Source organism: Orcinus orca, chromosome 10, assembly GCF_937001465.1.
Source record: "Orcinus orca chromosome 10, mOrcOrc1.1, whole genome shotgun sequence".
In the NCBI taxonomy this organism is placed as follows: domain Eukaryota; kingdom Metazoa; phylum Chordata; class Mammalia; order Artiodactyla; family Delphinidae; genus Orcinus; species Orcinus orca.
In genome coordinates, this window is record NC_064568.1 from 48,700,676 (window position 1) to 48,728,180 (window position 27,505).

At 37.6% G+C, this 27,505-nt stretch overlaps 2 protein-coding genes across 16 annotated transcripts in view; one reads left to right on the forward strand and one right to left on the reverse strand.

Moving 5' to 3' along the window:
• The window catches only part of LRRFIP2 (LRR binding FLII interacting protein 2), a 120,978-nt gene that overhangs the window by 31,862 nt on the left and 61,611 nt on the right, over positions 1-27,505 (reverse strand). For 7 of the 15 annotated variants that reach the window (XM_049715908.1, XM_049715910.1, XM_049715913.1 and 4 more), the window contains 5 exons: positions 25,475-25,564; positions 19,612-19,656; positions 18,087-18,203; positions 15,228-15,299; positions 10,177-10,347 (listed from right to left, as the gene is read on the reverse strand). In XM_049715908.1, coding sequence (XP_049571865.1) covers positions 10,177-10,347; positions 15,228-15,299; positions 18,087-18,203; positions 19,612-19,656; positions 25,475-25,564 — 495 coding nt within the window. The remainder of the gene's footprint in view (positions 1-10,176; positions 10,348-15,227; positions 15,300-18,086; positions 18,204-19,611; positions 19,657-25,474; positions 25,565-27,505) is intronic. The other 8 variants (XM_049715911.1, XM_049715915.1, XM_049715918.1 and 5 more) reach the window with 2 other exon arrangements.
• LOC101276346 (ribonuclease H1) lies at positions 6,944-7,807 on the forward strand. The gene has a single exon (NM_001285515.1). It carries the CDS (start codon positions 6,944-6,946, stop codon positions 7,805-7,807), a length of 864 nt encoding a protein of 287 aa, NP_001272444.1.

Below are 27,505 nucleotides of genomic sequence, written 5' to 3' on the forward strand. Positions count from 1 at the left end.
ACTCTCACCACTATTATTCAACATAGTTTTGGAGTCCTAGCCATGGCAATCAGAGAAGATAAAGAAATAAAAGGAATACAAATTGGAAAAAAAGAAGTAAAACTGTCACTGTTTGCAGATGACATGATACTATACATAGAGAATCCTAAAAATGCCACCAGAAAACTATTAGAGCTAATCAATGAATTGGGTAAAGTTGCAGGATACAAAATTAATGCACAGAAATCTCTTGCATTCCTATATACTAATGACGAAAAACCTGAAAGAGAAATTAAGGAAACACTCCCATTTACCACTGCAACAAAAAGAATAAAATACCTAGGAATAAACCTACCTAGGGAGACAAAAGACCTGTATGCAGAAAACTATAAGACACTGATGAAAGAAATTAAAGATGATACCAACAGATGGAGAGATAGACCATGTTCTTGGATTGGAAGAATCAATATTGTGAAAATGACTATACTACCCAAAGCAATCTAGAGATTCAATGCAATCCCTATCAAATTACCAATGGCAGTTTTTTACAGAACTAGAACAAAAAATCTTAAAATTTTTATGGAGACACAAAAGACCCCGAATAGCCAAAGCAGTCTTGAGGGAAAAAAACGGAGCTGGAGGAATCAGACCCCCTGACTTCAGACTATACTACGAAGCTACAGTAATCAAGACAATAAGGTACTGGCACAAAAACAGAAATACAGATCAATGGAACAGGAGAGAAAGCCCAGAGATAAACCCACGCACCTATGGTTAACTAATCTATGACAAAGGAGGCAAGGATATACAATGGAGAAAAGACAGTGTCTTCAATTAGTGGTGCTGGGAAAACTGGACAGATACATGTAAAAGAATGAAATTAGAACACTCCCTAAAACCATACACAAAAATAAACTCCAAATGGATTAGAGACCTAAATGTAAGACGAGACACTATAAAACTCTTAGAGGAAAACATAGGAAGAACACTCTTTGACATAAATCACAGCAAGATCTTTTTTGACCCACCTCCTAGAGTAATGGAAATAAAAACAAAAATAAACAAATGGGACCTAATGAAATTTCAAAGCTTTTGCACAGCAAAGGAAACCATAAACAAGACAAAAAGACAACTCTCAGAATGGTAGAAAATATTTGCAAACGAATCAACGGACAAAGGATTAATCTCCAAAATACATAAACAGCTCATGCGGCTCAATATTAAAAAAACAAACAACCCAATCCAAAATTGGGCAGGAGACCTAAATAGACATTTCTCCAAAGACATACAGATGGCCAAGAGGCACATGAAAAGCTGCTGAACATCACTAATTATTAGAGAAATGTAAATCAAAACAACAATGAGGTATCACCTCACACCAGTTAGAATGGGCATCATCAGAAAATCTACAAACAACAAATGCTCGAGAGAGTGTGGAGAAAAGGGAACCCTCTTGCACTGTTGGTGGGAATGTAAACTGATATAGCCACTATGGAGAACAGTATGGACGTTCCTTAAAAAACTAAAAATAGAATTACCATATGATCCAGCAATCCCACTACTGGGCATATACCCAGAGAAAACCATAATTCAAAAAGACACATGCACCCCAATGTTCACTGCAGCACTATTTACAATAGCCAGGTCATGGAAGCAACGTAAATGCCCATCGACAGACGAATGGAAAATGACGTGGTACATATATACAATGGAATATCACTCAGCCACAAAAAGGAACGAAATTGGGTCATCTGTAGAGACGTGGATGGATCTAGAGACTGTCATACAGAGTGAAGTAAGTCAGAAAGAGAAAAACAAATATAGTATATTAACACATATATATGGAACCTAGAAAAATGGTACAGATGAACCAGTTTGCAGGGCAGAAATTGACACAGATGTAGAGAAGAAACGTATGGACACCAAGCAGGGAAAGCGGGGGGGGAGGGTGGGTAGGGGTGGTGGTGTGATGAATTGGGAGATTGGATTGACATGTATACACTGATGTGTATAAAAGTGATGACTAGTAAGAACCTGCTGTATAAAAAATAAATAAAATAAAATTCCAAAAAAAAAAAAAACCAACTACAATGAGGTATCACCTCACACCAGTCAGAATGGCCATCATCAAAAAATCTACAAACAATAAATGCTGGAGAGGGTGTGGAAAAAAGGGAACCCTCTTGTACTGTTGGTGGGAATGTAAATTGATACAGCCACTATGGAGACCAGTTAAAAAACTAAAAATAGAACTACTATACGACCCAGCAATCCCACTACTGGGCATATACCCTAAGAAAACCATAATTCAAAAAGAGTCATGTACCACAGTGTTCATTGCAGCTCTATTTACAATAGCCAGGACATGGAAGCAACCTAAGTGTCCATCGACAGAGGAATGCATAAAGATGTGGCACATATATACAATGGAATATTACTCAGCCACAAAAAGAAATGAAATTGAGTTATTTGTAGTGAGGTGCATAGACCTAGAGACTTTCATACAGAGTGAAGTCAGTCAGAAAGAGAAAAACAAATACTGTATGCTAACACATATATATGGAATCTAAAGAAAAAAAAAATCAGTTCTGAAGAACCTAAGGGCAGGACAGGAATAAAGACACAGACATAGAGCATGGACTTGAGGACACGGGGAGGGGGAAGGGTAAGCTGGGACAAAGTGAGAGAGTGGCATGGACATATATACACTACCAAATGTAAAACAGATAGCTAGTGGGAAGCAGCCACATAGCACAGGGAGATCAGCTCGGTGCTTTGTGACCACCTAGAGGGGTGGGATAGGGAGGGTGGGAGGGAGATGCAAGAGAGAGGGGATATGGGGATATATGTATACGTATAGCTGATTCACTTTGTTATAAAGCAGAAACTACCACACCATTGTAAAGCAATTATATTCCAATAAATATGTTAAAAAAATTTCCTTAAGGAAGGAAGAAATCGGGATGAAGAGAAAGAGACAAAAGACTGACTTCTTTGAATATATTTTCTTTATTGATTTGATTCAGATCTGTGTAAATAATTCACAAAATTGTAAAACAAAAGTAAATTTAAAAGCAATTCATTGTGGAAGCAACCCAAGTTTCCATCAACAGATGAATGGATAAACAAAATGTGGTACATAAATACAGTGGAATAGTATTCAGGAAGGAAATTCTGACACATGCTACAACATGAATGAACGCTGAGGACATTATGCTAAGTTACATAAACCAGTAACAAAAAGACAAATATTATATGATTCTGCTTATATTAGGTACCTATAAGAGTCAAACTCACAGAGCCAGAGAGTAGAATGGTGGTTGTGAGGAGCTGGAGGAGGAGGAATGGGGAGGTGTGTAATGGGGACAGAGTTTCAGTTTTGCAAGATGAAAAGTTCTGGAGATCTCTTAGACAACGATGTGAATAAACTTTACTGAAATGTGCACTTTAAAATGGTTAAGGTGGTAGATTTTGTTATATGCTTTTACCAGAATTAAAAGTAATTTCGTAATAAAAATTTAAAAAGCAATTCCTAAGTATTGAAAATAAAACGTAGCGAACCTAGCTATATACGTCCAGTTAGTAGTATAAGCACAGAGAAACTACTTAAAGTAACTTTTAAAAACAATGGTTGTACTATACATAACCTAGAAGCAAAATAACAACCAAAAAGAAAAAAAACAAAAAAACTTTTAACTATTTTCAGTAATTATACTGTTGGTGGTAATGTTGGTATTGCTATTCTAGGTATTGTGGGATAAAGCAATGAAAATAGACTATAACATAATTACTAGCGTCCCTAGTGACTCTGAGACCTGGGAGTGGTAGTGTGGGAAGAAGGAGATACACATATATAAGAGAAAGGAGGTCAAGTAAAAGCCCTACATCCTGAGTATAAACTAGAAGTATAAGCATAACATATTTTGACTTTAAAAACAAAAAAAAATACCCCATATACATATTTCCCTGATATAACCACTAAAAAGGTCTATAAACAGTTACCATCTTGGTGGCAAGTACACCCTTAGCACCCACACTGCTCCACTAAAAGAGAACCAGGGGTCCTTGTACTAACAGCTGATTTCAGGTCTGGAGCAGGAAATGTACCAGACAAGTCCAGAACACTTTCTTGTGCTAGACAGCAAAGAAGCTATCACAACCAATTAGACTCAGATCAAAATTACTTGGGAATCAACCTGAAGATGTTCACATTAGTTAAAGGTGGGACAACCTGAAAATCAATAAGAATAAAAGCTACAATGGATTGAAATCATCAAATGCTTGAATTCTTGCCTTCATCATGATTTTTTAAAAAATAATTGGGCACTATGAGAAGATGCCAAACAACCAATTCCTTATTTTGAAAACTTGTAAACAAAGGAAAAGAATCAAGTTTTAATCCTGCCTTTCCTATGTAAACTGTCTCATTGAGTAATAAGAGATGAGGGGAAATTTCTCTTTAAAGATGGACTTACACTAATAAATAAAGCATAGGAAAGTGAAAAGACAACCCATGGAATGGCAGAAAATATTTGCCAACCATGTATCTGATAAGGAACTTGTATCTAGAATATACAAACTCTAACAATGCAGTAACACAAAGATAATACAATTTAAAAATGCGCAAAGGATCTGAACAGACATTTCTCCAAAGAAGATGTACAAAGAATCAGTAAGCATATCAAAACATACTTGAAATCATTAGTCATCAGGGAGATGCAAAGCAAAACCGCACCTGCTAGAATGGCTAGGAAAAAACTCAGATAAAAACAAGTGTTGGTGAGGATGTGGAGAAATCAGAACCTGCTTACACTTGCACACACTTGCTGGAGGGAATGGTGCAGCTGCTTTGGAAAAGGGTCTGGTTATTCCTCAAATGGTTAAACATAGAGTTGTCATATGACCCAGCAATTCCACTCCTAGGTGTATATTTAAAAGAAAGAAAGACTTATGTCCACACAACAACTTGTACACAAATGTTTACAGCAGCATTATTCATCATAGACAAAAAGTGAAAAAACACCAGATGTCCATCAACACATGAATGGATAAACAAAATGTGGTATACCTATACAATGGACTATTATTAGGTCATAAATAGGAATGAAGTACTGATGCATGCATCACACAGGTGAACTTGAAAATATTAACCAAAGTGAAAGAAGCCAATTATAACAGACTACAAATTATATGATTCCATTAATATGAAAGTCTAGAAAAGGGAAACCTATAGAGACAGAAAGTAGAATAGTGGTTACTCAGGGCTGAGGGGAGTGAGAGACAGCCAAAGGGTACAGGATTGCTTTCTGACGTGATGAAATATTCTAAAATTGTGGTGATGGTTGAATTTGTCTGTGAAGATACCAAAAAGCCACTGAACTGTACAGTGAAGATGGATGAAGTGTATGGTATGTGAATTATATCTCAATAAAGCTGTTTTAAAACAATAAAAGAAAATGAAAGAAAACAGTAATGATAAAATTAGAATATCTCATTTTGCAACCCCTAATCAACTAATGGATATAAGTATCCAGCTATAGCATCACAGAGAGAGGAGCCATACATCTGGGCCTCCTGAAGGGTTTAGTCTACTTCTCTATGAAGTAGACTAAACCTGTATTTGATTAAACCTCTAAACCTAACTAACTATTTACAGGAAATACAGAGGAAAAAGGAGCATGGTAAAGAACGACAGTAATGAAACAGCAAAATCCCCAAGACTGTCAGAAACTGTTAAAAGAAAAGCAATCCAGTTTCTTCAACACATAAATTGCAAGGGAAAAAAAGAGATGATAGGAAACCTATAAATAAAAACAGACTTATAAGACATGACAACTAATTCCAATGTGTGGAACTTATCTAGATCCTGATTGTTTTTTTAAGTGCGAAAAAGAACAATCATTTATGACATTGAGACAACTGAAATTTTAACAATGACAGGATATGTAATATGAAAGAATTATTATTAATTTTTCAGATGTGAAATGGTCTTGTTATATTTAAAAAAAAGAAAGTCCATATCATTTAAATTCATATTAAATTCATATTAAAATATGGGGTATTTAGGACTTGCTTCAAATAATGTGAGTGGGGGAAGTAGACAGGGCAAAATTGGCCATACACTGATGGTTTGTTAGGGGTAGGTAATGGGTTCAGGAGAGTTTGTTATACTCTTCTTTTTTTTTTTTTTTTGTATGTTTAAAATCTGCCATAAAAGATTTTATTAAATCTCAGATAAGCTTAAAAAAAAAAAGGAAAAAAATTCCCTACTATAATGAATAGCTATTAAGAAAAGAATAATACACCTGAGACATTCCTAATCAGGCATTCTGTCCCTGAAGTAGGTATAGAGACAATATTTAAGATGCAGTTACCATAATTCCAGCAGGAAACACTAAAGACATTTTGAAAAATGGTATGAATATCATTCTCTACCCTCACAATCTGCTGCTATAATGAAACATACCAGAGTGCCTGACCTCTTTGTATGACTCTGAACAGGAACATCTACTGCACGAGGCAATATCTGTTTAGGAGAAGAGAGCTCAGGGTGAAGGTACAGCAGAGAGAGACACAACCACAAAGTCTTCTGCATCACAGTACCTGAAGCAGATCCCCAGGGTATTAAAAAAAGCATACAGATTTTTCAAAATCACAAAGCACATGATTTAAAAACAAAAACAAACTGAAAAGCCACAACTCTCTGTATACTAAGACATCTCTGCATCTTAGAAAATTATAGGAGTGAAAAATGAAGTTGGTTAAAATAGCTTATCATAAGGACTTTTTTTTTATTTTTAAAATGCTCAAGGACATTTGAGGAGATGGAAAGATAAGAACTCGTTTTAGGACTCATCATTAAATACTTAGCATGATCTCCCTTCGCCGCCGCCGGAAGGCCGGCATGTGTGATGAGGGCTTGTGGCCGATATGAGGCGTGGGTGCCGGTGAACGGCAGTGAGCGATGACCAGGCTTCTGGGCCTGGCGCACAGAGTGGCTTTGGCTGCCTTGCGTTGCGGTGGCCGCAGCTGCCGCGGGCTCGCCATGTTTTATGCCGTGAGGAGGGGCCGCAAGGCCGGGGTCTTCCTGACCTGGGATGAATGCAGAGCCCAGGTGGACCGGTTTCCTGCAGCCAGGTTTAAGAAGTTTGCCACAGAAGAGGAAGCCTGGGCCTTCGTGAGAAGCTCCGCAAACCCTGATGGTTCAGAAGGACAGAAAAATAAACATGTACAGGAATCACAAGTGAAGGCAAACAAGCGACTTCATGAGCCCTTGGACGAAGGTGAAGGTGAAACCACAGAGCCGTGTGCAAAGCACATGAAACAGAGCACAGAACCGCTGCCTTCAGTGAGCAAAGACACGTTTTCTTATATGGGGCACTCTGTCATCGTCTACACGGACGGCTGCTGCTCCAGTAATGGGCGGAGGAGGGCTCGAGCAGGAATCGGTGTTTACTGGGGGCCAGGCCATCCTTTAAATGTAGGAATTAGACTTCCTGGGCGACAAACAAACCAAAGAGCAGAGATTCATGCAGCCTGCAAAGCCATCGAACAGGCAAAGGCTCAGAACATCAATAAGTTGGTTCTCTACACAGACAGCATGTTTACTATCAATGGCATCACTAATTGGGTGCACAGCTGGAAGAAGAGTGGATGGAGGACCAGCACAGGGAAGGAGGTGATCAACAAAGAGGACTTCATGGTGCTGGACAGGCTTGTCCAAGGCATGGACATTCAGTGGATGCATGTTCCTGGCCATTCGGGATTTATAGGCAACGAAGAAGCTGACAGATTAGCAAGACAAGGCGCGAAGCAACCTGAAGACTGACCAGGTCCTTTAATCCTTGGAACAACCTGAGCCAGTGGCTGTTTGTCACCTTTACTTACTGGTGTGAAAAATAAAACTATAGGCTGGACCACTGCAGTCGATGGGCAGACACAGCTTTCAGACTAAATCGGAAAAGCAGGGTAGTGGTCCGTGGCATGTGCCTTAAAGGTGGTTAGATGTGTCATAAACTGAACATCCTTTGAGATTTATTTGAGGTTTTGTTAGAAGTATGTTTTATTGGGCTTGATACTGTTCTCATTAGTTTTACTGCAGTCTAGACAAAAGTGTTAGGGCTTTGATTTAATAAGGATGAGTAAAACATTGGTTTAAAAATGCAGGCAAGAAGCCTAGAAGTATTCTAAGAGTTCATTTACCCTACAGTTGGCAACACTGAGTCATGATTTTTAGGTGGGCTTGTGCCTACGGGCGGATTGGAGGAAGGCACGGCTCCCTTGCTGGGAACAGTCCTGCCAGGGCCCACGCCTTGGCAGAGGGAAGGTGGGCTGGTCTTACTTGGCGGGGCACTGTGATAGGGCCGCCTGCACACGGGCAGCCCTGGCTACCCGACCGTTAGGTAGCAACAGTCATAACTTCTAAAGACCAAGATTGTAAATAAATGTTTTAAAATTGGCGGGGTGGGGGTGGCTATTTTTGTTAAAAGCACTATGCAAGTTAAAAAAAAAAAGTTTGACGTGATTATTTTTACCTTTTATTACCTTTTTGTCATAAAAACATGCAGAAAACGAAAAAATAAATAAATAAATAAATACTTAGCATGAGATTTTCTTCTAATCTGTTAGAAGCAAAGAGCCAGAAATAGCTAAGAAAAATGTGTGGGAAGGCAGAAAAGGAGTCCAAGGACTAAGAAAAGTATGACAGCTCAGACACTCCACAATTGGCCTATGAGATACAGGAAGAATCAAAGAGGAAACATCTATTGTCACCAAATCTTCAATGAGCCACTGTCATCAATATGAAAATACCCAGAGGCCTCTTTGTCACTTTATCTAGACACAAGTTTTCTTACTTTAACATTTTTGTTAATAGACACTATTTTTTTCCGAGGAGTTTTAGATTTACAGCAAAATGGAGCAGAAAGTTGTGTTTCCATATACTCCCACTCCTCTCCCCGCCCCTCAGGAACAGCCTTCCCCCACTATTAACATCCCAAACCAGAGTGGTACATTTGTTACAATCAATGAACCTACATTGACACATCATTGTCACCTAAAGCCCACCGTTTACATTAGGGTTCACTCTCAGTGCTGTACATTCTATGAGTTTTGATAAATGTATAATGTATCTACCATTACACTATGATACAGAATAGTACTGCTGCCCTAAAAATCTCCTGCACTCTGCCTCTTTATCCCTCCTTTCCCCAAACCCACTACAAATACTTCCTAATACTTTAAAAGTGACCAAAACAGGCTGGAATGAGCATTTTTGGTCCTCAAGGAAAGAAATTCCTACAGTGTCTACAGTAATAATGCTGGTCCCTCAGAAGTTATATTAACAGCTTTTCTCCCTTTATTATGTACAGATACAGATTGTTGTTGTTTCTAACAATTCACCAAAGCTTATTTCCTAAATTATTATTATTATTTTTAAAACTTTTGCAATGTACTGGCAACGCATTTCTTGACAGTAATATCCACTTGTCCTCTGCTTGGACTGACTAAAACGCTTTTAAAAATCCAGTAAGCTTTTAAGAGAACCCAACTTGTTTTCTGCAGTTGTCAAAAGGCAAATCCAGGCCTTGGGCAGTGGCTTTTATTTTCCATCTGCACATTTTAACAATATAGCTTACAAACCTCTAAAGAAAACATCTGTTGATTTTTGACCCACATCTCCACACTGCAGTTTTTAAATAACTGGTTAAAGACGTCTCTCCAACCATTTAGGAAACAGGTTCTCTTGAAAAATGAGAGAAGAAACGAAAAGAGAAGAGAAGAAAAGAGAAGAAAAGAAAAGAAAAGAAAAGAGAATAAAATGAACCACCTCACTGAAAGCCTCTGGAGCTTTGGGCAGTTCCAGCCAGTTATAGCAGGAAGAAGTAATTCACTGTAATTGTCCCAATTAAGAGATAGAAAATAAAGATAAAATTTGAGCTGTATTCTATTTTCAGAAACTAAAGGAGGTCATAAGCTTCCCCTTATGAAAATAAGTTAAATCTTATAAAAATTAAGAAAGGAAAACATTTCAGGACCTGCAATCTTACGTTCTGTCAATTTCCTTGCACCAATCAGTTGTGATGGAAATATCATTCCTGGGGATGCTGTGCTCTCCCATCAAACCCAGTACTTCTTAAATGGCAGGTTTTAATTTTCTGACCCCAGAGAAAGGCATGATGTAAGATGAGCAATTACCTTTGATTTTTCTTCATTTTCTCTATAAAATTCTGCCATCTGTTCCTCCTGCTCTTCAATAACATCCTTGAGGGTATCTACTTGGTATATCAAATTGTTCTTCTCATTGTCTAACTGTGCATTGGAAACCATGGCTTTCTTGTATTTTTCTTCCACTTCAGACAAAGACTCCTAAATGAAAGTCAAAGTCATCAGCCTAATATCTAAAATATGTTCATTGCCTATATGCCATATAACAGGAAACTATAGCACTGGCACAAACACATGAAGATGCATTTTTGCAAAATAAAAGCAGTTTGGGGAACCCTTTGTTTAGTAACATGCACATAAAACAGGAGGATGACAAGAAGCCAAGGACGCATCATTATAAGCACTTTATGGGCTCTCTGCTATCCAAAATAAATTCAAGCAGCAGTGCAGCCTCTGAACGATGAAAAGGTGTGCAGACAACATATAAGAGTCATAGTGTAAAAATCATAAAATACAGAATCATTAATGGTTTCAGAAATGTTACTCCTGTAGTTTTTAACAACAGCTATTTGCAACAGAATACAGATACAACAGAAGACAGCCTCTCTTTACTCAAGTAAATTTCATACTTATTTGAATTGCACCACTTCCTGGACCTGTGTTTTCAGTACTTTCTTGGTCTGCATAACATTAATGTAAATGTATAAACATTTTGTCTAGCAACTTCAAATATTAGCCATTTTTAAATAAGTAAGCAATATAAAAACTATTATTTAAGCAAAAAGAGCTACCACTCAATGCCTAAATTTTTATATACTTCAAAGTTTTCTGCCTAAAATAGCTTACAGCCTGTTTCTTAATAACTACATCTATTTTGGTAGATTACTACTACCTAGCAGTATTTTTAAAAGTAAAAAGAAAAACATTTCACATAGAAAAAGTCATCACTTCTGGAAGTAAATTTTTATTTTATTTAAAAAAAATTTTTGGCCATGCGGCATGCAGGATCTCAGTTCCCCAACCAGGAATTGAACCCACACCCCTGCAGTAGAAGTGCAGAGTCTTAACCACTGGACAGCCAGGGAAATCCCTGGAAATAAAATTTTAAAATATTAATGCAAATGTTTAACAAAAGATCAGTGATATAGAACTGAGAGTCCAGAATCCTACATTTATGATCAACTGATATTTGACAAGGGTGCCCAGACAACTCAGTGGGGAAAGAGTAGTTTTTTCAATAAATGGTGTTGGGACAACTGAGATCCACATGCAAGCGAATAAAGTTGGACTCCTACTTCACACCAAACACAAAAATTAACTCAAAATGGATCAGAGACCTAAATTAAAAGCTAAAACTATAAAACGCTTCCCAGAAAACACAGAGTAAATCTTCATTACTTTGGAGTGGGCAATGGTTTCTCAGATACGATACCAAACTATCAATGAAAGAAAAAGTAGACTTTATCAAAATCTTTCATGCTACAAACAATACCACCAAGAAAGTAAAAAGACGACCCACAAAATGGGAGAAAATATCTGTAAATCTTATATCTGATAAGGAACTTGTATCCAGAATATATAAAGAACACTTGGAAATCAATAATTAAAAGACACATCATTCGATTTTAAAATGGGTAAGGATATGACCAGATATTCCTCCAAAGATGGTGTACAAATGGACAATAAGAATACAGAAACTTTCTTAATATAATTAGTGATTAGGGAAATGCATATCAAAACCATAATGAGATACTACTTCAGATCTACTAGGATGGTTATTATCTATAATCAAAAAATGAGAAACAAGATAAGTGTTGGTGAGGATATGAAAAAACTAGACTCCTCATACATTGCTGGGAAGAAGGTAAAATACTGCAGCTACTTTGGAAAACAGGTTGGCAGTACTTCAAAATGTTAAACATAGAGTTACCATATGACCCAACAATTCTATTGCTAGGTAATCTACCCAAGAGAAATGAAAAGATATGTCTATACAAAAAGCTGTACACAAATGTTTACAGCAGCATTATTCATAATAGCCCCAAACTGGAAACAATCCAAATGCCTATCAACTCACAGATGGATAAACAAAATGTAGTAAATCCATATAGTGGAATACTACTCAGCCATTTTATACACACACACACACACACACACGTGTGTGTATGTGTATATATGTACATATATGTATACACACATATGTATACATATGTGTGTATACGTGTATATACACACACACTGATGTGTTTTATAACACGGATGAATCTTGAAAACATTATGTTAAGTAAAAAGCCAATCACGGGCTTCCCTGGTGGCACAGTGGTTGAGAGTCCACCTGCCGATACAGGGGACATGGGTTTGTGCCCCGGTCTGGGAAGATCCCACATGCCGCGGAGCGGCTGGGTCCATGGCCTGTGCTGCTCTGCAACGGGAGAGGCCACAACAGTGAGAGGCCTGCGTACAGCAAAAAAAAAAAAAAAAAAAAAAAAGCCAATCACGAAAGACAACATAGACTAGTGGTTACCCAGGGCTAGGTGCAGGAGTGGGAGTGCAGGAGTGGGGAACATCTGCTGATTAGTATGGGGTTTCTTCTTGGGGTAGTGAAAATGTTCTAAAATTGGTGATGGTTGCACAATTCTGTGACTATGCAAAAAAACCCCACTGAATTGTACACTTTAAATGGGTAAATTTTATGGTATGTGATTTAAATCTCAATAAAGATACACACAAACACATATGCATACACTTAATAATTCTTCACAACCCAGGACTGTATTAACAGGTAAGATTTATATTATGATTGAGAACAAATGTACCCAAAATAAAGAATATAAGCCCAGTTAACTGTATAATGGTTCAAATATAGTAGGTATCTTAACACAATGCAGAATTTAGAATGATTCTCATCCATCTCACAGACTAATAGCAAAAAAAAAAGTCCTCCTCACAACTCAGTCCCATACAAAATGGGGCATGACTGCATGAACACCAGAATCTAAGACAGTTCAAGCAGTAGCTGCAAGGACACAATATATAACATAATAAAACTGACATAAAATGTATGGAGTGTACTTTTTCCTTTAAACAAAAGACCACAGAAGACTATTTTAAACTTAAGTGTCAAGGTAGTTTGTTGTTGTTGTTTTGGCCACGCGGCTTGCAGGGTCTTAGCTCCCCAACCAGGGACTGAACCCTCAGCAGTGAAAGATCGGAGTCCTACCACTGGACCGCCAGCGAATTCCCTCAAGGTAGTTTTAATGATTTTAATTTAGCTCACACAGTGATACCCATAAGGAATGAGTTTTACTTAAACGTGTCTAAGGCCGCGATGTTCAGTGTAGGTGCTGGACTAGAAGCAACAGCATTATCTGGGACCTGGTTAAAAACGCAAATTTTCAACCACTCCGTCCTAGACCTACTGAATGAGAAAATCTGGGAGTAGAGTCCAGCAATCTGTGATAACAAGACCCAGGTGACTGTGGAGGGAGGGTAGAGGGGGGAAAAAACACCTCAAAGGCAGACATACTTAAGAATAATGTCATAAGCAGTGACTGAGCATCCTTTTTTAATAGAATATAGATATATCACACCACCATGCTTTGACCACCAACCAGGTAATTTTTTAAAAGATTTTTTTCCATTTAAAAGAGTCATTTCAAGGATAAACATAATTTGAAGTCAAGTTCAATTATACACTAACCATGAATTAAGGAAAGGGGACTTATCTGTTCAGAGTCTCAAATAAGGTTAATCTGTTTTTTTGTATCTTTCAAAAAATGAAATAAATGGTAGATCTAAAAGGTAAGGGGAAAATGTTTAAGATAAAATAAAAAACGAGTAAGAATGCCTTTGAATCACTTGCTTTCCTGATACATTATGTTACGTACGAGACTTTAAAATGAATGTATTTATTGAATGTACTGGATTTGTTCCATTGATCTAAGATATTTCCAAGTCATATCTCTAAAACCTTAAAAGGGGGATTAAATCCTGAAGATGAGAGCAGTAAGACTAACTGAGCACATCAGCTCACTAACTCTGGGATCTTCCTGATGTTTACCGACAACCACACACTGCTGTCAGCAGTGTCCAGGCTTCCTGGGGGCGCTCTCCATAGGCCTTCCCACCCTTTCTGGACCATAATCCCCTGCATGAAGTTTCTGGCTGGTAGCTGGGCTAAGTCCAATCATGCTTGGTGGCTGAGCAAAGCCTTGACCATCAGGTCTACACTCTGTCCTTTGAGCATATCCTGAGTCACCTTTCTGAATGCCCTGCTTACGTATTTTTAGAGGCCTGGTGTGTATTTCTATTTCAAATAGGGACCTACATGTATTCAGAGAAACTTAAGAGTAATTCATAATACTAGGTTTGAACTTCATAAGAAAACATAGGGAAGAGCATGAAAATCAAGTGCCATTTACAAGTAAAATGTCTGCCTCACATGGACACTTCTACTGAAAACTGGTAGCCATCCTTGACTGGAAGAAATAAGGCCCATTTAAATTTACCTCCAAATGCTTCAAGGCACCGAATCTGTGTAACCCTTTTTGATCTATGTGAAAAACAATCAAAACAAAAAGAAAACACAGTCCTCATGCTTCAGGGTCCTTCCTCCAGAAGGAATATTTATAGTAATGCTCTTTCTCTTAGATGCTTCTTCCTTCTACTCCTAATACTGACTGAATTTGGTGGCAGAAACAGGCAATGCTCTTTCATTTAGCTTGGAAGAATTTTAAGGTCTAATTCTCAATAAAAAATATTCTTAGAACACTTTTTAGGGTTTTGCCCAACTCAATTTTGTAAGGCTAAGACACAAGGGATACGTAAGTATTTTATAAGGTTTAAAAACTGTAAGGCATAATATCTTTTCCTGAATATTCCAAAAACTACAGTACACATTTAAACATAAGCAGAGATTGGAAGTTCGCCTTTCCTATGCATTGCAGGTTAAGCACATGCTTGAAAGACAAACACTGTTAGTAAAGCTATGTGCAGTGGGGTTAATAGAATTTGTGAAACCACCATTACCAACACTTCTGCGTACAGACAACATGCTTGGGCTGCAAAATGGGCCCTGATACCTTTAGTTCCTTAAGCCCCTGCATGTATCTCCCTTCTACATCCTGTATCTGGTCCTTAAGGTCATAGATATCCTGCAGGACATAGGAATGAACCATTGCATAAAACCACACACAAAGTCTCAAAGGATTCAGATGAAAATGTGAATTACTCTTGCATATTCCAGACTAAAAGCAGAGAAACTGAGGTATACAAACGTAACTGCCACTGCAAACTGCTAAAAGGGGCAAACAGACAAGTGATGGTGGGGCTGGGGAAGGCCTGGAGTAATCATTCTAACATATCAAATACTTCCTTGACATTAACTCCTGTGGAAAAAACATTAGCAAATGGGGCTGGCGCTGTGTACAAAAGCTATATAAGTTATAACATTTTTTAAAATACAATTTAAAAAACTGTATCAATCATTCAAATAATTTTTAGCATAACACTCTACCGATAGCTACTAAAATATGTAGTAAATTAATTATAAGCTGAAGATTCTACTGAGTCATGCAGAAGTTTTAAAAAATGTAAAACTAGAGATGAACAAAGTTGTCTTTCAATGACTTGGTTACTGACCACAATTAATTTGGGGGAAAGACAGGTAAAGGGAGGGGTATTAAACAAATATTTTAAACACAGTGTCAAATGAGAGAGTCTATCCTGAGGACATCATTTAAATGATGAGAAAAGCCTTTGCTCCAAATGTTACCATAATCCTTATAAGAAAAGTGAAGCAGGCCAAATTTTAAATGGAAAATATTGTTTCCCTTGTACCTGACCTTGCTACATGAGGTCTATTCTGGATGGTTGATTTAGGGGGGAAATAATTGATACAGGGCCCTGAACATAACTGTACAATTACAGGCAGGATCAATTATCAAAGGCCCATTACACAGAGTTTCTATATTATATTTCCCCTGCCCCCTTCATTCCCTCCTTGGTAGTTTTGTCTTTTATTCATTCGTTCATTCGACAGACATTTATCAAGTGCCTATTAGGAGCCAAATGCTAGGATACAAAAATCTCATTTCCTTCAAGGAGGTTGTTCTCTCAAAGAAGAAATACAAGTAAACAGCGAGCACAAGCTCAGTCTGAGGCTGGAATGCCCCATCCTTTTGTCCCACTAGAAAATAGCACCTAAAGGCAAGAGTTAAGCTTATTCAACGTTGCACCCTTGTGCTTATGCCTGGTACTTAGGAAGAGTTCAATAACACTGACCCCTTCAAAGTCAGAACCAGGCTGACCTGGGCCTCCTTCTGCAGTGCCGCTGCCGCTGTTCCAATCCTCACCCTCTCCTAACCTTCAGCCCACTTTTACGAGCTGCCCATTTCACAAGCCAGACTCCTGCTCCTACCCCGCCCACAATCTTACTCAGTCCCCACCGGTCCCTCCCTCCTCCTCTACTGTGTCAGTGGGAAGGGGCGGCCACCTTCCATCCATCTGATCCCTGGACACTCCTCTCACCCACTCAGGCACTTTCTCAGTCAGCTACCCCTTCTCCTTCCTTAACCTTCATAGTCTCTCTCTACTGGCTCAATCCAACCAATGAAAACAACAACTAATGCTGCCTTTAAAAGAACACAAAAACCTCTTAACTTCCTCTCTCTCTGTACTGACCAAACAACTTCCATTCTCCAATACTCTCTTCAGAGCAAGTTGCCTACATTTTCTCCCATCACAGTTTTGACTTGCTCATCTCATCCCCATTGTTCAACCACAGGGTAACTCTTCTCCTTGCCTCCAATGCTTCTTCCAGTCTGTGGTCAATCTTTAGGAATGCAAATCAGATAGTACTGCTCCGCTATTTAATATCCCCTAGTTGTCAGGGTAAACCTGAATTCCTGCCACACAAGGTGCTTTGTGATATGGCCCATCACTACTTCTCCAGCCTTCTCTCTCACCCACTACGAATCCTCACTTCTCATCCTACCCTCTGGCAACTTTGCTATACACATAATCTTGTGGGTCTCTGAATTTAACTATCTGAGAAAGCCTTCACCCTTCAGCTTCTTTGCCTGGTTAATTTTTATTCTTCCTTCACCCCCTCTCTCCACCGAAAAACCTTTTTTAAAATCTTTTCTTCTAGTCTAATTTAGATGATGCTTCTCTGAATTCCCTTAACAGCCCTATTCTTACTACTGCCATGGCATCACACCACCTGGTTTTACTGGTTTATATCCATTTGTCTTCCCTATGAAACAGCGAACTCTTTAAGTCCAAAGTGTGCTTTACTGCCTGACTCTGTGGGGCCAAGTGCTCAACAACATTGAACAAATGAATAAATGCAATTTTTATTACTGCCCTTCCCTCGTTCCTCAAAAAGAGCATGTCCAGCAAACAGACATTCAAATACATTTTGAAAGTGTTATTAATAAGAATGGAGACTCAACTAATGGTTTAAATGAGCTTACATTACTCAGGTATTTCTGTCATCCCAAATATTATTATACTTGTCTTATCATGAAACACTGAGAGATAACTGTATTCAGACAGCCAAATAACACCATAACGGCTCAAAAGACTAATAATTCCCCAAATCTGGTTCCTTGTACATCCACATATTTTCCATTTAAAATATGGCCAATTATTTGAGAGAATTACTTTTATATACATTAGAAAGATTTTTTGGCATTTGTAAATTAGCAGAAGTCATTCCAATATCATCAAATGTTCAGGAAAGAGAATGGAAGAATTAACTAATCTCCTTCCCTTCAGACCCTAGTCACATTCTTGAACTGCACTAACAATTTTTTTTAAAGAACTCATACCATACTTTTTTCTTCCTACCAAGACACATTAAATGTTAAATAGTTCCACTAGACTACAAAGAAGCCAAAAAATTGTTTATAAAAAGCAAACCAAAAATCGCGGTTTACCCGCAATTCACTTAATGAGGTGTCTGGATCTATTAAGCTGCTCGTGTCCCCGCTTCCTCGTCTGGATGAGTTTCCACTTAGAGGGGTTGTTGCTGAGGCAGAATTTCGAGATGAAGGCTAGAGAAAAAGAAATATGGCACTTTTAAGTCTTGTTTCTTTAAAAATATATTTGCTGTGGAAACTAAAAGTGGGCCAGGGTGGTGGGGAGAGATCTAACACAGTGTGACAAGAAGTTACCGAATGCAATCCACAGGCAATTTAGATTGGCTCTGGGGCGAGGGTACCCAGAGACGGGCCCAGGCATACTAAGCTCAACTGTGTTCGCTCGCTTTACTGGAATCTAGAATTCATAATAACTAAGAAGGAAATGGTTCGTGTGAGAGTTGTCTGTTTTCTAAGTTTATCTTTGCTGTATTGTAAACAGCACTGGGGTGAGTACATCTGCTTGATTTTAAACAGTTTTAGAATGTTATACTTGGTATGCTAGTTAGCAGTCCTCCTGTTTAGTTCCTGAAGCTGCTTCTTTAGAATCTTTTCTCTTCCTAATACTTTGCTGATAAAGCTGGAGATACTATTTGCAGCTGACAGCAACAATACCGTGTATCACTATGAATTTAGACTGCTCTTCCCACAATGAGTTTAAATGCGACATCATGCTACTGGAGTAATAAATGGCAGGGATTTGTGCTATTCAATACAGCAGCCAACTAGCCACATGCAGTGATTGAGCACTTGGAATGTGGTTAGTCCAAACTGAGAATTTTTTTTTTAGGTGTAAAATACACACCAGATTTTGAAGGCTTAGTGTAGAAAAAAGAATGTAAAATATTTCATTAATAAGTTTTCATATTGATTATGTTTAAATATTTTGGACATTTGGGTTAAATAAAATATATTATTTGTATTAATTTTATCAGTTTCTTTTTACTATTTTAGCGTGGCTGCTAGAAAATTTAAACTTACATATGTGGTTTACATTTGTGGCTTGCACTGTATTTCTGCTGGATAGAACTGGTACACCTTTTGGGGGCACAGCACAAAATTAATCCTGATAATTTCCCTAAGATGACTTTCTAAAAATATTTCTGGAAGAAAATTAGAGATTTTTTAAACACAAAGCAACTCCTAGAAAGGAGTTATTTTATTGTACTTCGAAGAATAATTTATCTATAATAGGAAAAAACAAAACCCTCAGAGTTTGTCACCACCATTCCTAAAGACACTTCTTCATTTTCAGTGTTTAATGGCTTCTTCTAAGGATTAAATTCTAGAGGAATGAAAATCAAAAGAGCAGCCAAAAGTTTAAGAGGTGACATTGAAGGAAATAAAATGCAGTGTCTTTTCTCTTCCCAGTGCTTCACATGATTCAACCACAGAGGAATCCGGGGGTCAAGGACAGGAAGTAGATGAAGAGAGGAAGAGTAGCTCCATCAGTTAAACTGTTGTAAAATCAAGAATAAAATAGTAGTAGACAGTAAGTTATTGACCTTGAGAACTTAATTTCCTTAGAAATTTAGATACTCACCCTTGTGTAATTTTCAGCATATTGTTTGTCAGATTTTTCATCCAACTAGAAAAGAACAGAGATAAAAATCAGAAAAGATGCTTAGCATTTTGATTTTTTTATGGGGAAAAAAAAGAAGTGACCTCATTTCAGTTCTCCAAGTTCAATTGATATTTGGAACCTAAAAGCAAACATACTAAAACTGAAATAAAAGTTGGGACACATAAAACAAGATGTTAAGAACTTTAGTTCTTATCTAAGGAAGACATGGAGTAAGCAAGCTGTCCTTATGAAAAAATTTAGAACTTTTACACAGATTTTCTTTTCATGGTATTTGAAACATATTAAAGAAAACTATATGTTAAACTTAAATTTTATCATTGTAAAAGTTAACGCACACACAAAAAAGTGTATACATCAAAAAGAAAATTCTGATAAAACCAAAAGCCAAAAAACTTTATTATCTTAGCATTACTGACACAGGACACACAGATTAAGACTAGCATACTTAGACAAAAACGTTCAGATTGGGCTAGAGCATGTAAAATATATCATCAAAAAAATTTCCCCACAGCACTAAGGAAATTGGTTGCCCGGTTTTTGTTTTTGCTTTTTAAGTAACACACGCTCACGTATCCAAAAAAAGAGAAAAAAACAGCACAAAGGGTATGCAAAGTAAGCCTCTCTCTAGAGGTACACCGTACCCAGATCTTCAAGGGCAACCTACACCCAGTCTTTAAAAAATTCTAACACATTAAAAAACAAAACAAAAAAAACAACAAAAAAAATTCTAACAGTAGTGTCCCAAATACATTCCATATCTTCTTTTTCCTCTTACCATGTTTCAGAGATCAGAGAAAGTACTTTATTTTTCTTCATGGCATTTATCACTCCCTGACCCCATGATATTTATTAACTTATTTATTAATTGTCTGATCTCTCTCTCTTAATGTAAGCTCTATGTCTGTATGTTCTTTTCTGTATTCCTAACACCAAGAATAGCACCTGGGGCTTCCCTGGTGGTACAGTGGTTAAGAATCCGCCTGCCAATGCAGGGGACAGGGGTTCGAGCTCTGGTCCGGGAAGATCCCACATGCCACGGAGCAACTAAGCCGGTGTGCCACAACTACTGAGCCTGCGCTCTAGAGCCTGCGAGCCAAAACTACTGAAAGCTGTGTGCCTAGAGCCTGTGTTCCGCAACAAGAGAAGCCACCGCAATGAGAAGCACGTGCACTGCAACGAAGAGTAGTCCCCGCTCACCGCAAATAAAGAAAGCCTGCGCGCAGCAATAAAGACCCAACACAGCCAAAAATAAATAAATTAAAAAAAAAAAAGAATAGCACCTGGCATACAGGACTCAAAATTTCTTGGATGAACGAATAAATGAATTATATCCCATATGTACTTATAGACTTACCTCATTTATTTTAACAGCTGCATAGTACCCTATTATCTGGACATACCATAATTGAGTTATCCTATCTTCTGCAGATAGGCCTTACGGTTGTTTTAGTTGGCGTTTCAAGAAGGGAAGTACCTTAAAGGTTTAGTCTAAAACCCTGATTTTATAGCTGAGGAAAGAGAAATTCAGAGGTGAAAGATCTTGCTGAAGCATGCATAACTGCTAAATGTCAGAGCTGAATCCAGACCTCAGTTTTGTGAATTTTTCGTATTATTTACCTGTATATACTGTCCAAATTACCACTGGGGGAAAAAAGTCACAGAAAAATTTAACTAAATGAAAATACACCCAGACTCCAACTCCTAGACCAACCCTCCCAGCCCAATCTAGAGAAGAGATTTGAAAACCTTCCTTAGTTAATTATTAAAACACAAAATGTCATTATTTCTGGCTCAGTTCAGATCACTTCACTCTAACTTCCTCATATTTGACAGTTTTTTCTGTTTTTTTATTACCCACATTTATTTGTGTTCATTTTCTGTCTCAGTAAACACCTTTTATTATAAGTACCAAATCAGAATATAAATACTATCTCAGACTTCAAATTCTTTTTGCTACTTCTTACTGTAATACTCTTAAAAAAAAGGAACTGATTTTAGTTCATTTTGACTTCTTTAAACCACATATGAAATGTTTTAAAACAGGCGATGACAATAGTTTTTAATATTGGCAGTTATTGCCATAGAAAGGAATTATCTTCCTCACATCTATACTAGTAAGATATATTGCCTAATATTTAATGTGTTATTCCTCAGAGTGAAAGAAATATCATATCTAAATAAACTGACTTATTTTCCTTAGAGTATCTTCCAACTCTCTTCTACTAATGAGTTAAAGAGAAAAACAAGCAGCATTCAGAAACATTCTTCCAGGTCCATTTGAAACCCTGTCTCTTATCCCACTCTCACACAAATGACCCCCAAACCCACCCAGTTTTTAATAGACAGTCACCTGAGAATAATCTTACATTTCAGAGGCTGCATCGCTGACCCAGTCCACTGCAGGACTGATTCTGTTGCTTTCGCTATCTCCTGACAGATCCCAACTGCAGCACCTGCCCAAGCTGATCGTGTGCCAAACTTCAGGGACTGTGGAGGTAGCAAAAATGCCTAGAGCCGCCCCGCTGCAGGGACTTGGCCAGAGACTCTTCAGTGGTCACTTTGCAGGCTTGTGCTGCATTATACACAGCCTTCCGTTTAGACGAAAAGCTAGTGGAAACCTGGTATTCTAAAAGCCCTGGGAGGTCTACATAGCTGCATTGCAACGACAAGCTAGTGTTCAAAATGATGACCAAAAGAGTCTGCCAGATCCTCAAAAGGCTCTTAAGTGGAATAAGATATAATCATGTTTAATATACTAAGGTATAAAAGAGGGAAATGTTGGTAAAAGGGTACAAACTTTCAGCTAGAAGATCAATAAGGTCTGAGGATCTAATGTAAAACATGGTGACTACAGCTGATTTTAAAAAATTGTTATATATGAATAACATGGAAAAAATAAATATGCAATAATATGAAAAACCAGAAAACAAAGGCTATATGTACTATATAGTCACACTTTTGTAAAACAAGCAAAGTAAACTGAGATAGAGAAAAATACGGAAAATAAGTCATCAGATTGCTTTAAAAAAAAGTGGCTAAACAAAATGGTAGACTAAAATATAAAACAACAACAACAAAACAGAAAGCAAGGCTTTTTTCCTTAGTAAAGCCCTCAGGACTTGCTCATGAATACTGACTACAGCCTACTATTCTCAAAAACTTTCAAGTAAATATTATGCCATTACACTCCTACATAATTAAATTGGTAATTTTCCAATCAAGAAAAGGGTCCCCTTGATAGCTAGAAATGGAAAGTTAGCTGATAGGCTTGTATCAATAATATTTCATATTCGTATTAATGCACAAAGAAGAGCACATGATAGCAAACTTTATTGCTTCTTTTAAGAATTTCAAATTATCAACTCGTAAACAAAGTCTCAAATATCATCTTTTCCATATTTCAGTGATAAATGCCTTTGCCTTATTTATGTCTGGGAAATCTGAAAATGCTTTGCTCTTGACATCAGAGTATAGATTGTTTCTCTTTAAATCTACACTCCTTATTTGTTGAAATTAGTACATGAGAAATATTTCTTAGAATACATATCTTGTCAAATCTTTGAAACCCTTGGTTTCTTCTTAAAAGAAAGATATTTCTTATTCTCTGATTAAGAGGCCCTTTGACCTTCATTTCAGCAAATGACTACTTTGACAGATAATTTTATCCTACTAGAATGGTAAAATACAATTTGAACCTTTTTGAGTGGAAACAGAATTCTAGTTGTGAACACATTTTTTTTTTTTTGGCTGTGTTGGGTCTTCGTTGCTACGCACGGGCTTTCCCTAGCTGTGGTGGGTGGGGGCTACTCTTTGTTGCGGTGCGCGGGCTTCTCATTGCGGTGGCTTCTCTTGATGCACAGCATGGGCTCTAGGTGCGCGGGCTTCAGTAGCTGTGGCTCGCGGGCTCTAGAGCGCAGGCTCAGTAGTTGTGGCGCACGGGCTTAGTTGCTCCGTGGCATGTGGGATCTTCCCGGACCAGGGCTCAAACCCGTGTCCCCTGCACTGGCAGGCAGACTCTTAACCACTGTGCCACCAGGGAAGCCCCGTGAACACATTTTAATATCATCATTTGAAAGAGTTGTTTAGAAACAAAGATGTATTTTATTCCAAATTTTTTTTGCTCTAGAGAGGGGTCCAACATATATTTTAGGCTTTGCCAAGAGGTAAAATTAAGGATATTATATAGGTACTTAGATAACCATTAAAAAACAAAGAAAACTTTGGCTGGTAGGCTATAAAATAACGGGGCTGGCCAGATTTGCCAACCACTGCTCTAGAGAAGCTTGTGCTTATGTTACAAGGTATACAGCATGACTCGATACACATATACACAGCCTATATACATGTATATCAAATCATCATGCTATATACCTTAAATATGTATACTTTTTATTTAAATATGTAGACAGATCAAAATAACTACCTGGCAAAAGAAAAGAGTTTTATTTAATTAGTAGAGGCAGTGGAAGACTAAAAAAAAACTGTCAACCTTTTCACTCCTGTGTAGTTACTAAAATAAATTGCCAAGAAGTAAACGTAAGGAGGACATAGCCAGTAATTCAGACATCACATTAGATGCTAAAAGAGTTCAAAGTTTTTAAGAGAAAAGGTGTATACAATAAATTAAATTGTTTATATCTATGAAAAAACAGGTTACTAAGCAAATTAATAAAATGGGCAATATTTCAAGGGAAGGACTTGGGAGCCAGTCTTCTAACTTTGTGTGCAGAGAGACTGTTGATGTGACCAAGGTCAAGATGGGACTGTTGCTCAGCCAGCCAGCTTCGAGCGCCAACAATCTGGAATACTTAAGGACAGCACTCAAAATTGTTTTCTAGGATTAGTCATTCAGAAATAGCTATTTAAATACAATTGGTGACATGCTAAATATAAATAATTCTCTCTTCATTAAAAAACTGTCTAATTTTTTGTTAAGAAACCCTGACTCATCTGCTTCAAAGCGCTTGATAATTAGGACAGCGTTGGTCCAAGGGCAAACAACACTAATGCCAGTTACGGAGAGACGTCACAGACAGAAAATCAGGCTGTTACATACATCAGGCAGGTAGACATCTGCTGGTCTAGGTTCCTTCATTAAGGTAAATGCCTCAAGGCATTTCTACTGGACAGTCTTTCCTAAATTCAGTTCCCAATGAATGTGAAAGCAATAGATAGGCATTTCTTCAAAACAATGCCATAATCCAAATGTTCAAAATCTATTCAGATTCTTCCCAGTTATTATAAGTTAGTGACTCTTTGCTAAGTAGGATATTTTATTGTTCAACCTTCAAAGTTTACCTAAAAATTTATAGATTCTCCAAAATGAAAAGGGAAAAAAAATTTTAAGACTGATCAGGAATATCTAAATATGGGCTAGGTATTAGATGGTTTTAAGGAGTTATTTTTCATTTCATTAGGTATGATAATGGCACAGTAAATAAAGAAAAAAGTTCTCAACTAGAGGCGCATACTGAACTATTTATTGGGAAATGGCACGATGTATGGGATTTGCTTTAAAGTACTTCAGGAAAAAAAGGAGGGAAAGGGGAAGAAATAGATGAAACAAAATTGGCAAAATATTGATAATTGTTGGAGCTGCTGATGGGTTCTATGGGGGAAAATTTCCACAGGAAAAATGTTGTAAAAAATTGGAACATATCAATATATACATTTCAAAACAAAACAAATAACTGTATTTTATGCTAGTGTGCTGAAATAAATATTTCCTAGGCAGTAAATTAAGTGCCTCATTTAAAAATAGCTATTTTGTTAGCTGTTAGTCACAAGCCTGAGACAGTGAATCCCCATGCGCTGCACTCACGCTGGTCAGATCTGGGATGCTGACATCATCCATGTCGGAGACCACGCTCCCCCTACGATTGGAGCGACTAAAATAATCAGCTGCAGAAACCTTTCAGTCAGGAAAAAAATGAGATGCTTTAAAAGTTAAGAAGAGAGAGAAGAAAAAGATAAGAACATTGGCATATGGGGGAAATTTTTTTTTTTGGTGTGTGATAAAGTATCATGAAATGAAATGAGGAAACTGCTGTGACTTACCTACTCAAGAAGGTGAGAAAGAAATGTAAAGGGTTCCTAAATGACATCACAGCTCCCTAAAATAAGCTCTTATTCATCTTAGCTAGAGTCCTATGCTATAGAGATCATCCATGTACTGCCTGAGAACCAGCGTCACCCTCACCATGAGGGATTCTAGGATAGCATTTACCTAAAGCCTCTACTATATTTCACAAATGTATAATGCATTATAGCTATCAGCTCTGTTAAGCACATATATCCTGAATGTGGAACTATCTGCAGAATATTTACTGTGCCTTTTACCAATTTCCACAGTTTCCTCTTTTTCATATTCCTCAGGACCGAGCACTGTAGAACAAAATAATGAACAAACTACATTGGCCTCTTTCTGGTTCCCCAAACATACCCAGTGTCTTCCCACCTTCGTCGTTGGCACTGGCCTAGGAAGCTCTCCTCCCAGCTCTTCAAGCAGCTCTTCAAGCAGTTCAACTCTCAGCTCAAAGGTCAACTCCCTTGGAGAAGCCTTCTCTGATCACCCCATCCAAGGGTGATCTCTCTCTCTCTCTCTCTCTGCCACACACACACGCGCACGCACGCGCACACACACGCACGCACGCGCACACACACACACACACACCACTCAATGTCTTCTATAATATCACCCGCTTTTTCTCTTCACAGTCCCCGGGTTTACTTTCTCTTTTTTGTTCCTATCTTTATCAGTTTATTTTCTATTTCTTTCACCAGGATATAAGCTCCATGAAGTCAGAAATCTGGTCTATGTGGCTTACCACATTATTCCCAGCACTTAACATGGTCCCTCACATATAACAGGTACTCCCTCCATACACATTTGTTGAATTAATAAATAATGAATATTTTTTACCTCACTCATCAGCTGTTCTTTACCTCAGCTCTGTCTGATTCCCTTGCTCAAAAACTCTTCTCTTCCAGAAAGGAATCTGGAAGCCCATCCACAGAGATGCCTTCCTTAAGGCTTACAAATATGAAGTTTTGCTAAGAGCTGAGATAATCAAGCAATAGTATTCTTGTTCACAATAATACAACTTAGATTTACATATAATAATATAACGGTACCCACTATCTCAGAATTTTGATAGCTATTTTCTATATAGTAATTCATTTAATCCATAAATATTAAGCCTACCTACAAAGATAGTCATTACATGCCCATTGTACAAATAAAGAAATTGCCATTAACACAACTAACAGGTTGGAGAAATGGTTCAAGCCCAGGCATCATCATTTCAGAGCCCCTGCCCTTTCCACTCCATCACTTTCTGGGGTACTTTCAGGTGTCATGGACTGTTGTTTCTCCTGCAGCTCTGAGTATGAGCATTAACTGGCTTGCCAATGGACCACAACTGTCTTAATTAGATCACTGGATTTCTGGCAACAAAGCTCACAAACTCTTGCTGTTCCCCTTTTCTATGAAAACTTTGTGTTTACAATCTTTCACAAAACATGACTTGTATTAAATGACCTTCTATTTTCTTAAAGGAATTATAGCCTCTTACTTATTGGGCTCTTTTGTTTTAGCTCTAAGCTGACACACCATCCTCACCAATGTAATTTTTGAATCAATTTTTAAGTATAGCAAAAATGTCATCAGCCCTCTGTAAAATTTCTTGCTTCATCAAAAGAATAACCTGAAATTATATAATTTGTATTCTAACATAGCTATTTGTTACCTCTATAATTGTAACTCTAGTTGAATTCTAAGACCAAAATTTTTAAATTTTGCCATCAGCAACTCAAAGTATTCATGGGCCTTAAAAGATGTATAAACTATGGT